This window comes from Marmota flaviventris, chromosome 11, assembly GCF_047511675.1.
Source record: "Marmota flaviventris isolate mMarFla1 chromosome 11, mMarFla1.hap1, whole genome shotgun sequence".
Lineage (NCBI taxonomy): Eukaryota > Metazoa > Chordata > Mammalia > Rodentia > Sciuridae > Marmota > Marmota flaviventris.
Window position 1 is genome coordinate 50,424,324 of NC_092508.1, and position 11,599 is coordinate 50,435,922.

An 11,599-nucleotide genomic window follows, 5' to 3' on the forward strand; every position below is an offset into this window, starting at 1 on the left:
TTTTAAATAGACTCAGTCAGTTTTTTAAAATACATGTTAAAAAATCTTATAAAAGGATGTTAATTATAGGTGGTAATAAAAAGTTATTTTAGTTTCTTCTTTTTAATTAGTAAATATGAGGTAGGAGGTTGGCAACCTTATGTGAGCCCACAGTTTTTGTTTTGAAATTTATTGAGCCATGAAATCCAACCACTCATCTAATCTCAGCAATTTTCCAGTGGTTATACATCTAATATATGACTTACCAGTACTTCTCATATGTGTGTATTCTAAGCTTTCATGTTTCCTGGAGAGGTTTTTTTTTTTATTGGTCGCTCAAAACATTACAGTGCTCTTGACATATCATATGTCATACATTTGATTCAAGTGGGTTATGAATTCTTATTCTTACCACGTGTACAAATTGCAGGATCACATTGGTTATACATCCACATTTATACATACTGCCATACTAGTGTCTGTTGTATTCTGCTGCCTTTCCTATCTCTCCTCCCCTCCCCTCCCCTCCCATCTTCTCTCTCTACCCCATCTACTGTAATTCATTTCTCTCTCTTTTTTTTTTGCTTTCCCCTCACATCCTCTTATATGTAATTTTGTATAACAATGAGGGTCTCCTTCCATTTCCATGCAATTCCCCTTTTCTTTCCCATCCCTCCCACCTCTCGTCCCTGTTTAATGGTAATCTTCTCATGCTCTTCCTCCCTGCTCTGTTTTGAGTTGCCCTCCTTATATCAAAGAAGACATTTGGCATTTGTTTTTTAGGGATTGGCTAGCTTTACTTAGCATAATCTGCTCTAATGCCATCCATTTCCCTACAAATGCCATGATTTTGTCATTTTTTAGTGCTGAGTAATACTCCATTGTGTATAAATGCCACATTTTTTTTTTATCCATTCATCTATTGACGGGCATCTAGGTTCGTTCCACATTCTAGCTATTGTGAATTGTGCTGCTATGAACATTGATGTAGCTGAATCCCTATAGTATGCTCTTTTTAGGTCTTTGGGGAATAGTCCGAGAAAGGGAATAGCTGGGTCGAATGGTGGTTCCATTCCCAGCTTTCCAAGGAATCTCCATACTGCTTTCCAGATTGGCTGCACCAATTTGCAGTCCCACCAACAATGTACAAGTGTACCCTTTTCCCCACATCCTCGCCAGCACTTGTTGTTGTTTGACTTCATAATGGCTGCCATTCTTACTGGAGTGAGATGGTATCTTAGAGTGGTTTTAATTTGCATTTCTCTGATTGCTAGAGATGGTGAGCATTTTTTTCATGTAATTATCAATACGCATAAATCAAAGGCATTCCTGTATATCAGCGACAAATCCTCTGAAATGGAAATGAGGACAACCACCCCATTCACAATATCCTCAAAAAAAATAAGATACTTGGGAATCAACCTAACAAAAGAGGTGAAAGACTTATACAGTGAAAACTGCAGAACCCTACCAAAGAGAGAAATAGAAGAAGATCTTAGAAGATGGAAAGATATACCCTGTTCATGGATAGATAGAACTAACATCATCAAAATGGCGCTATTACCAAAAGTACTCTATAGGTTTAATGCAATGCCAATCAAAATCCCAACAGCATTTCTTGTAGAAATAGAAAAAGCAATCATGAAATTCATCTGAAAAAATAAAAGACCCAGAATAGCAAAAGCAATTCTAAGCAGGAAGTGTGAATCAGGCGGTATAGCGATACCAGACTTTAAACTATACTACAGAGCAATAGTAACAAAAACAGCATGGTGCTGGTACCAAAACAGCCGGGTAGACCAGTGGTACAGAATAGAGGACACAGACCAATCCACAAAATTACAACTACCTTATATTAGACAAAGGTGCTAAAAGCATGCAATGGAAAAAGGATATCATCTTCAACAAATGGTGTTGGGAAAACTGGAAATCCATATGCAACAAAATGAAACTGAATCCCTTTCTCTCGCCATGCACAAAAATGGATCAAGGAGCTAGGGATCAAACCAGAAACTCTGCGTCTGATAGAAGAAAATGTTGGCTCTAATCTCCATCTCGTGGGGTCGGGCTCCAAATTCCTTTTAGGACACCTATAGCACAAGAGTTAAAATCAAGAATCAACAAATGGGACATACTCAAACTAAAAATTTTTTTTCTCAGCAAGAGAAACAATAAGAGGTAAATAGGGAGCCTACATCCTGGGAACCAATTTTTTACTCCTTACACTTCAGATAGAGCCCTAATATCCAGAGTATACAAAGAACTCAAAAAATTAAATAAGAAAACAAATAACCCAATCAACAAATGGGCCAAGGACCTGAACAGACACTTCTCAGAGAAGGATATACAATTAATCAACAAATACATGAAAAAAATGCTCACCATCTCTAGCAATTGGAGAGGTTATTTTTGCATATCTTGAAGAACACTGGCTAAAAATAATAATGTCTAAACTCTTCTGTATGACACTTGAGTCTCAAATTGGTGCTTTTTAACCTTTCTGATGCTTTCACCTCTTGTTCCTTCCTTTTCATAATTCTCTTCCCTTTATTTTTTTCCCTCTTTTTATTAGTACATTGTAATTGTATATGTTGATGGCATTTGCTTTACATACTCACACATGCACACCATATAACAATATAATTTGGCCAATATCACGCCTCAGCTTTCCCCTACTCTCTGCACCTCCCACCCCTTGGTGCCTTTCCTCCACTGATCTCCCTTTGATTTGGGGGAGATATACCCCCACCTTTGTTTGAAGCTACCTCTGTAACTTCCCTTTGATTTTTAGGAGATTTACCCCCACTTTTGTTTTCAGCAACCTCTCTAGCTTCTGCATATGAGAGAAAACATGACCCTTAACCTTCTGGGTTAGACTTATTTCACTTAACTTGATGGTCTCTAGTTCCATCTATTTTCTTGCAAATGTCATCATTTCATTTTTCTTTACGGTTGAATAAAACTCCATTATGTGTATATATGCCACATTTTCTTTATCCATTCATCCACTGATGGACACCTACTGGTTCCACAGTTTTGCTGTAGTGAATTGTGTTGCTGTAAACTTGGGTATGCATGTATCACTATAGTAAGATGACTTCAGTTCTTCAGGGTAGATACTGAGAAGGGGTATAGCTGGGTCATATGGTAGTTCTATGCCTAGTCTTTTGAACAATCTCCACACTAATTACCATAGAGGTTGCACTAATTTACAGTCCTACCAATAGTGTAGGACTTTTTCTCCACATCCTTTCCCATATTTGTTATTGTATTCTTGATGGCTGCCATTCTGACTGGTGTGAGGTGAAATCTCAGTGTAGTTTTTATTGACATTTCTCTAATTGCTAATGATGTTGAACATATTTTTTCATGTATTTGTTGGCCATTTGTATTTCTTCTTTTGAGAAGTGTCTGTTTAATTCATTTGCCCATTTATTAATTGGGTTATTTGATTTTTTTTCTTTTTTTGGTGTAAAGTTTGTTGAGCCCTATGTATATTCTAGATATTCATCTTCTGTTAGAAGAGTAGCTAGCAAAGATTTTCTCCCATTCCTTGGGTTCTGTCTTCACATTTCTAATTGTTTCCTTTAGTATGCTCTTCTCTTTATTTACTTTTCTCTTCATATGTATACTGAAAGTTAATTATATCTGTATACATGTCACATGTATCCATTTTATCCTCTTAATGTATTCTATTTGAAAATACTGCCCTTTTCTGCCTTTTAAAATCCTGTCTTTTAAGGCCTGAATCATTTGCCATTTTCCAATGATAAAGAATTTTTTTCTTAGTGTCATCAAGGAATGGATGTTTTGTTTATGTATTGTACAGTTGAACATATTCTATTCTGCCTTGTATTTTTCCACTTATATTATACCATGTCATAAATATCTTAAGTTTCCAGCAAGCTTTCAGTAGAATTTCTGTTTTGAAAAACCAGATATTTTAAGTTTTATTGACTTACGATAAGTCTGTCTTAAAAAATTTACTCATTTATAGTGTACAATTCAGTGATTTTTAGTACAGTAACAAAATTGCAAAACAGTCACTATGATCAATTTTTGAACATTTTCATTATCCCACAAAGAACCTCAGTACCCAGTGGCTGTTAATCCCCACTTTTCCAGGAAGTCCCCAGCCCTAGGCAATCTGTCTATAGATTTGCATTTTTGGAATGTTTCGTATAATCATACACCATATAGTCTTTTATCATTGGCTGTAATTTAGCACAATTTTTCAAGTCACTGACTGTACACAAAGTATTTTCACACCATTTATGTCTTCATATATGTACTTAGGGTAATGATGTCTAACTCATTCCATCATCATTCCTACCCCGGTATCCCCTGCCTTCCACTCCCTCCCCTTTGCCCTATCTAAAGTTTCTCCATTCCTCCCATGCTCCCCTCCCCACCATCGCCATTATGAGTCAGCATCCTCATATCAAAGAAAACATTCGGCCTTTGGTTTTTTGGGATTGGCTTACATCACTTAGCATTATGTTCTCCAACTCCATCTGTTTACCTGCAAATGTCATGACTTTATTCTCTTTTAATGCTGAGTAATGTTCCATTGTGTGTGTGTGTGTGTGTGTGTGTGTGTGTACGTACCAAAGTTTCCTTATCCATTCATCTACTGAAGGGCATCTAGATTGGTTTCATAATTTAGCTATTGTGAATTGTGTTGTTACAAACATTGGCATGGCTCTGTTCCTTTGGTATGCTGTTTTTAAATCCTTTGAGTAAAAACTGAGGAGTGGGATAGATGGGTCAAATGGAGGTTCTATTCCAGGTTTTCCAAGGAATTTCCATACTGCTTTCTATATTGGCTGCACCAATTTTCAGTCCCACCCAGAAATGTATGAGTGTGTCTTTTTCCCCACATCCTCGCCAACCCTTACTGTTGTTTGTATTCTTGACAGCTGCCATTCTGACTGGAGTAAGATGAAATCTTAGTTTTGATTTGCATTTCTCTAATTGCTATAGATATCGAACATTTTTCCTATGTTTGTCCATTGTTCGTATATTCTCTTCTGAGAAGTGTCTGTTCAGTTCCTTGGCCCATTTATTGATTGGGTTATTTGTTTTTTGGTGTTAAGGTTTTTGAGTGCTTTATATATTCTAGAGATCAGGCTGTATCTGATATGTTTGTGGTAAAGATTTGCTCCCATTCTGTAGGCTCTCTATTCACCTCATTGATTGTTTCTTTTGCTGAGAAGAAGCTTTTTAGTTTGAAACCATTCCATTTATTGATTCTTGGTTTTAATTCTTGCACTATAAGAGTCTTATTAAGGAAGTTCGAGCCTAATCTAACGTGTTGGATATTTGGCCCTACTTTTTCTTCTAATAGACACAGGATCTCTGGTTTTATTCCTAAGTCCTTGATCCATTTTGAGTTGAGTTTTGTGCATGGTGAGAGATAGAGGTTTAATTTCATTTTGTTACATGTGGATTTCCAGTTTTCTCAGCACCATTTATTGAAGAGGCTATCTTTTCTCCAATGTGTGTTTTTGGCGCCTTTGCCTAATATAAGATAACTGTAGTTCGGTAAATAAATTTTACTTATTTTTTCTGAATCCTCTATTTTGTACTATTGGTCTACAGGTCTATTTTGGTGCCAATACCATGCTTTTTTGTTACTATTGCTCTGTAGTATAGTTTAAGGTCTAGAATAGTAATGCCACCAGCGTCACTCTTCTTGCTAAGGATTACTTTGGCTATTCTGGGTCTCTTATTTTTCCAAATGAATTTTATGATTGCTTTTTCTATTACTATGAGCAATGTCATTGGAATTTTGATTGGGATTGCACTGAATCTGTATAGTGCTTTTGGAAGTATGATCATTTTGACAATATTAATTCTGCCTATCCAAGAACAAGGTAGATTTTTTTCAATCATCCAAGGTCTTCTTTAATTTCTTTCTTTAGTGTGCTGTAGTTTCATTATAGAGGTCTTTGACCTCTTTTGTTAAGTTAATTCCCAAGTATTTTATTTATTTATTTATTTATTTTTGAGGCTATTGTAAATGTGGTTTTTCTCATTTCTCTTTCAGAGGATTTGTCACTGATATACAGAAATGCCTTTGATTTATGGGTATTGATTTTATATCTAGCTATTTGCTGAATTCATTTATTAATTCTAGGTGATTTCTTGTGGAATGTTTTGGGTCTTCTAGGTATAAATTATGTCGTATGCAAACAGTGATAGTTTGAGTCGTCTGATTGCTCTGGCTAGAGTTTCAAGTACTATTTTAAGTAGACATGGTGAAAGAGGGCATTCCTGTCTTATTCCAGTTTTTAGAGGGAATGCTTTCAATTTTTCTCCATTTAGAATGATGTTGGCCTGGGGCTTAGTATAGATAGCCTGTATAATGTTGAAGTATGTTCCTGATATCCCTAGTTTTTCTACTGTTTTAAACATGAATGGGTGCTGTATTTTGTCGAATGCTTTCTCTGCATCTATTCAGATGATCATATGATTTTTATCTGTGAGTCTATTGATGTGATGAATTACATTTATTGATTTCCCATATGTTAAACCATCCTTGCATCCCTGGGATGAACTCCAATGATCATGGGGCACTATCTTTTTGATATGTTTTTGTATTCGAGTTGCCAGAATTTTATTGAGAATTTTTGCATCTATATTTATTAGAGATATTGGTCTGAAGTTTTCTTTCTTTGAAGTTTCTTTGTCTGGTTTTGGAATCAGGGTGATATTAGCCTCATAGAATGTGTTTGGAAGTGTTCCCTCTTTTTCTATTTTATGAAATAGTTTGAGAAGTATTGGTGTAAGTTCTTCTTTGAAGGTCTTATAAAACTCAGCTGTGTATCCATCCAGTCCTGGACTTTTCTTGGTTGGTAGGCTTCTGATGGTGTCCTCTATATCATTCTGATTTAGTTTGGGCATATCAAATTTGTTGATGCCTTCGATATTTTCTATTTTATTGGAGTATACTTTTTAAAATAATTTCTAATTATCTTCTGTGTTTCTGTAGTGTCCGTCATAATATTTCCTTTTTCATTATGGATGTTAGTAATTTCAGTTTTCTCTCTCCTTCTCTTCATTAGCATGGCTAATGGTTTATCATTTTTATTTATTTTTTCAAAGAACCAACTTTTTGTATTGTCAATTTTTTCAGTTGTTTCATCTTCTACTGCTTTTGCAGTTGATTTGTTCTTCTAGGGCTTTGATATGTAATGTTAGATTATTTATTTGTTTACTTTTTCTTCTTTGAAGAAATGAACTTCCTGCAATGAACTTTCCTGTTAGAACTGCCTTCATAGTGTCCCAGAGATTACGATATGTTGTATCAGTGTTCTCATTTACCTCTAAGAATTTTTTAATCTCCTCCTTGATGTCTTTTGCAACCCATTGTTCATTCACTCTCATATTATTTAGTCTCCAGGTATTAGAGTATCTTTTATTTTTTATTTTATCATTGATTTCTAATTTCATTCTGTTGTAGTCTGATAGAATACAGGGTAGTATCTCTACTTTTTTGTATTTACTAAGATTTGCTTTGTGGCATAATATATGGTCTATTTTAGAGAAGGATCCATGTGCTACTGAGAAGAAACTGTATTCACTCATTGATGGATAATATATATAGGTCAGTTAAGTCTAAGTTATTGATTATATTATTTAGTTCTATAGTTTCTTTCTTTAGCTTTTGTTTGGATGATCTATCCAGTGATGAAAGAGGTTTGTTATTATTGTGCTATGCTCTATTTGACTCTTGAACTTGAAAAGAGTTTTATTGATGAATGTAGATGCTCCATTGTTTGGGGCATATATATTTATAACTGTTATGTCTTATTGATGTATGGTTCCCTTCAGCAGTATGAAATGTCCATCTTTATCTCTTTTGATTTAGTTTGGTCAAAGACTACTTTATTTGATATGAGGATGGAAACCTCTGCTTGTTTACGTAGACCATGTGAATATTATATTTTATCCCAACCTTTTGCCTTCAGTCTGTGGGCATCTTTTCCTATGAAATGAGTTCTCTTGAAGGCAGCATATTGTTTTTTTTTTTTTTTTTTTTTTAATCCAATCTACCAGCCTGTGTCTTTTGATTGGTGAGTTTAGGTCATTAACAATTAGGGTTATTATTGAGACATGATTTGTATTACTGGTTCTTTTGTTTAGTTTTTGATATTTAGCTTGACTTGGTTTCTCCTTTGGTTGGCTTTTCCATTATTGTAGTTCTTCCCTTTGCAAATTTTCATTGTTGTTTTTCATTTCCTCTTTGTGGAATATTTTGCCAAGAATATTTTGTTGTGAAGGCTTTCTTGCTGTAAATTCTTTTGGCTTTTGTTCATCATGGAAGGTTTTTATTTCATTGTCAAATTTGAAGCTTAATTTGCTAGATAGAGGATTCTTGGTTGGCATCCATTATCTTTTAGAGCTTGGTATAAGTTGTTCCACAGTCTCATGGCTTTGAGAATCTGGGTTGAAATTTTGCTGAGATCCAAATTGGTCTTCCCTTATAGGTAATCTGATTTTTCTCTCTTGCAGCCTTTAAAATTCTATCATTATTCTGTATGCTAGGCATTTCATTATAATGTCTCTTGTAATTTTGTACATTTGGTGTCCTATAGGCCTCTTGTATTTGATTTTCCAATTCATTCTTCATGCTTGGGAAATTTTCTGGTATTATTTCATTGAAGAGATTGTGAAGAGATTTGGTCTTTTAATGGTATCCCATAATTCTTTGATATTCTTTCTGTTCATGGTTTCTTAACATCTTCACTGTGAGGACAACTTTATTTTCAAGATTGTATCTTTTGTCTTTGTCTGAGGTCCTGTCTTCCAAGTGATCTAGTCTGTTGGTGGTACTACCTGTTGAGTTTTTTTAACTGGCTTATTGTTTCTTTCATTTCAAGGATTTCTGTTTTTTTTTTTTTTTCCTCATTATCTCTAGTTCTTTCTTGAAGTAATCTCTTGCAACTCTTTGTTGGTGTGATCAATGGTCGCCTGATTTTTCTCTTATCTCTTTGTTGGAATGTTCAATTTTTGCCTGTATCTGCTCACTTAGGTTGTTCTTTAATTCCCAAATCATTTTAGTTATGTATATTCTGAACTCCTTCGCTGACATTTCACCTACTGCACTATCTATGGATTCTATTGTTGTAGTATCTTGGTTTGTTTGGAGCACTTTCCTCCCTTGTTTTTTCATGATGTCTGTGTGTTTTCCTCTCTTGCAGTGTAGATCCAAGTTATGACAGCTTTTGCCCTATTGTCTTATAAAGTGTCCCTATAGGTTACCAATACCTCATTTTTAAGGGGGAGATCAATATTATAGCACTCAGTGTACCCAATGTGCAGCCATATATCAGTTAGCTTTTATTTTTACATTCATAGTCTTGTCACTATCATCAGAAATGATGAGATCGATTATCTTCTACCATAGAGTCAATAGGTTTGTGTAATGGTTTACAGTTTCTAATGGTAGAAGGGAGCCTGGGGGCTTGGCTGAGATGTTTATGAGGTAGAATGTGAAAATATGGAGATATTAGATGATTTGACTAGTGAGAGGGTAATCATGAGAAGTTGGCTGTTAGTAGGAGAAACAAGAAATAGGCAACCCCATTCAAGACTCCCTGTTACCTTAGCAATAGAATAACTGTTAGCACTCCTAGTAGAGAAACCTCTGGTGCAGCCAGATCCACGGGGACCTTGGATCTTACCAGGTCCTTATTGTTGTCCCTTGATAGAAGTAGCGATATCCCAGTTTCGTGGTGGTGGCAGCCTCAAGCCTCTATGTATCCTGATGTTGGGCTGTGGACCCACGCTTTGGTGAATCAGGAATCCCAGCACAGGGTGACTCTCCATATGATGTGCTGGGGTAGGTGTCTCTATGTGCAGCAGTGTGGCGGATGAGCTGGGCCTCTCTCTGGATATACGGATCTCGGTGTGGCAAAGCAGGCAGGCTCTCCCCTAGTATTATTTTTTTTTTAATCCCCAGAACTTTTTTTATTATTATTTATTTATTTTTTTGTGGTGCTGAGGATTGAACCCAGGGTCGCACATGCTAGACAAGCACTCTACCGCCAAGCCACAACCCCAGCCCCCCTAGTATTACTTTTGACTTGATATTTTATATATCTTTTTTTTTTTTTAAGAGAGAGAGAGAGAATTTTTTAATATTTAGTTTTTAGTGTTTGGTGGACACAACATCTTTATTTTTATGTGGTGCTGAAGATCGAACCCAGCATGAGGATCGCATGCCAGGCGAGCACGCTACTACTTGAGCCACATTCCCAGTCCTTATATCTCTTTTGACTTAGTATTTTATAATTATGCTTCTGAGAAAAATAGTAACTTTAGAATGACTCTGCTGAAATTTGCCACAGAAAATATACAAGTTTTGTTTGGCCTAACAGAGGAGGTGATAGCCAGCAGTGAATCAAAGTAATAAAGCAATTGTTCAGTATAGGCTAATTACGGTATAGCTATAGTTTCTGCTTATGCCAAGTTTCAGAAATTCTCTTGTATTCTTAATAAGCAGACTCTGATTTGAACAGTAAATTTTTTTCTTACTAGAGTGAACTCTCAGAAATTTCTTAACATATTTCTTATTCTGTAATTCTTGTATTTTTGTCAGGTTGCAATGAATGTGTATGAATTATCATCAGCTGCTGGATTACCTTGTGAGATTGATCCTGCCTTGGTTGTAGCTCTGTCCTCACAAAAATCAGGTAAAATGCATTAGTACACATGTAGTTTAAATTATCCAGGCAACATAGATATTTAGGTGTGATAGTTATCCATTTATTCAAATATTTGCTTTATGTTCAAACTGTATTTATAATTTTTGGTGTTGGTACTATATCAGTAGAAAAAAAGACAAAAGATCCCTGCCATATGGAGTTTATACAGTAGCATAGTTTTCACTTAGATGATCTCTTAACTATAGGACTGGATGAGGTTACTAAAGTGGCTTAGTGTATATATATGCAGCAGTGGAGAGGATCAAAGTGTGAATTGAGTCTTTCCTTCAGAGCTCCAGGAAAAGAGGAAGAGCCACCAAAAAACCAACAGAGAAGAAAGTATCAGTGAATTTGAAGAACACTAGAGAAGAGCATCTTTCCAGAAAGAATGATTAACTATGTAGAGTTAAAGAGTTATGCTGACAAGATCAATGTCAATCGAGTTTTAGGGGCAAAAGACAAACTAGAGAGCCCTTAATGATGAATAAGAGGAAAGGAATTTAGAATAAGTTGTTTTATAGTAAGTATAAAGCAACTCAAATAGTTTTTTTGTAAAGGGAAATAAAATTATAGTAGCTATAGACAGGAGAAAAATCAATGGAAGGCTGCATGTGCGCGTGCTGCTGGGGATCAGACTCAGGGCCTCCCACATGTTAAGCAAGTGTTCTAGTTCTGAGCTGTATCCTCAGCCCATGAGAAGGATTTTTTTTTTTAAGATAGAAAAGGTAACAGTTTTTGTATGCTGGTGGGAGACGGTCGGTCCATTTGATAGCAAAAAATTGGTGTCTAGAAAATGGTGTGCAATTTTAATTGGACTAGAGTTATTTACCATAAAGAATTTGTGCATCATTAAATAATGTTAAACATTTCAAATAACTTTAAGGCAAGCCTTTTGATATGTAGTACCC

At 35.5% G+C, this 11,599-nt stretch overlaps 1 protein-coding gene across 1 annotated transcript in view; it reads left to right on the forward strand.

Annotated features, from left to right (window-relative positions):
- Window positions 1-11,599, forward strand: part of Nckap1 (NCK associated protein 1) — a 99,408-nt gene that overhangs the window by 81,315 nt on the left and 6,494 nt on the right. Inside the window, exon 27 of the mRNA XM_027943958.2 lies at window positions 10,586-10,679. Within this exon, the coding sequence (XP_027799759.1) occupies window positions 10,586-10,679 (94 nt within the window). The remainder of the gene's footprint in view (window positions 1-10,585; window positions 10,680-11,599) is intronic.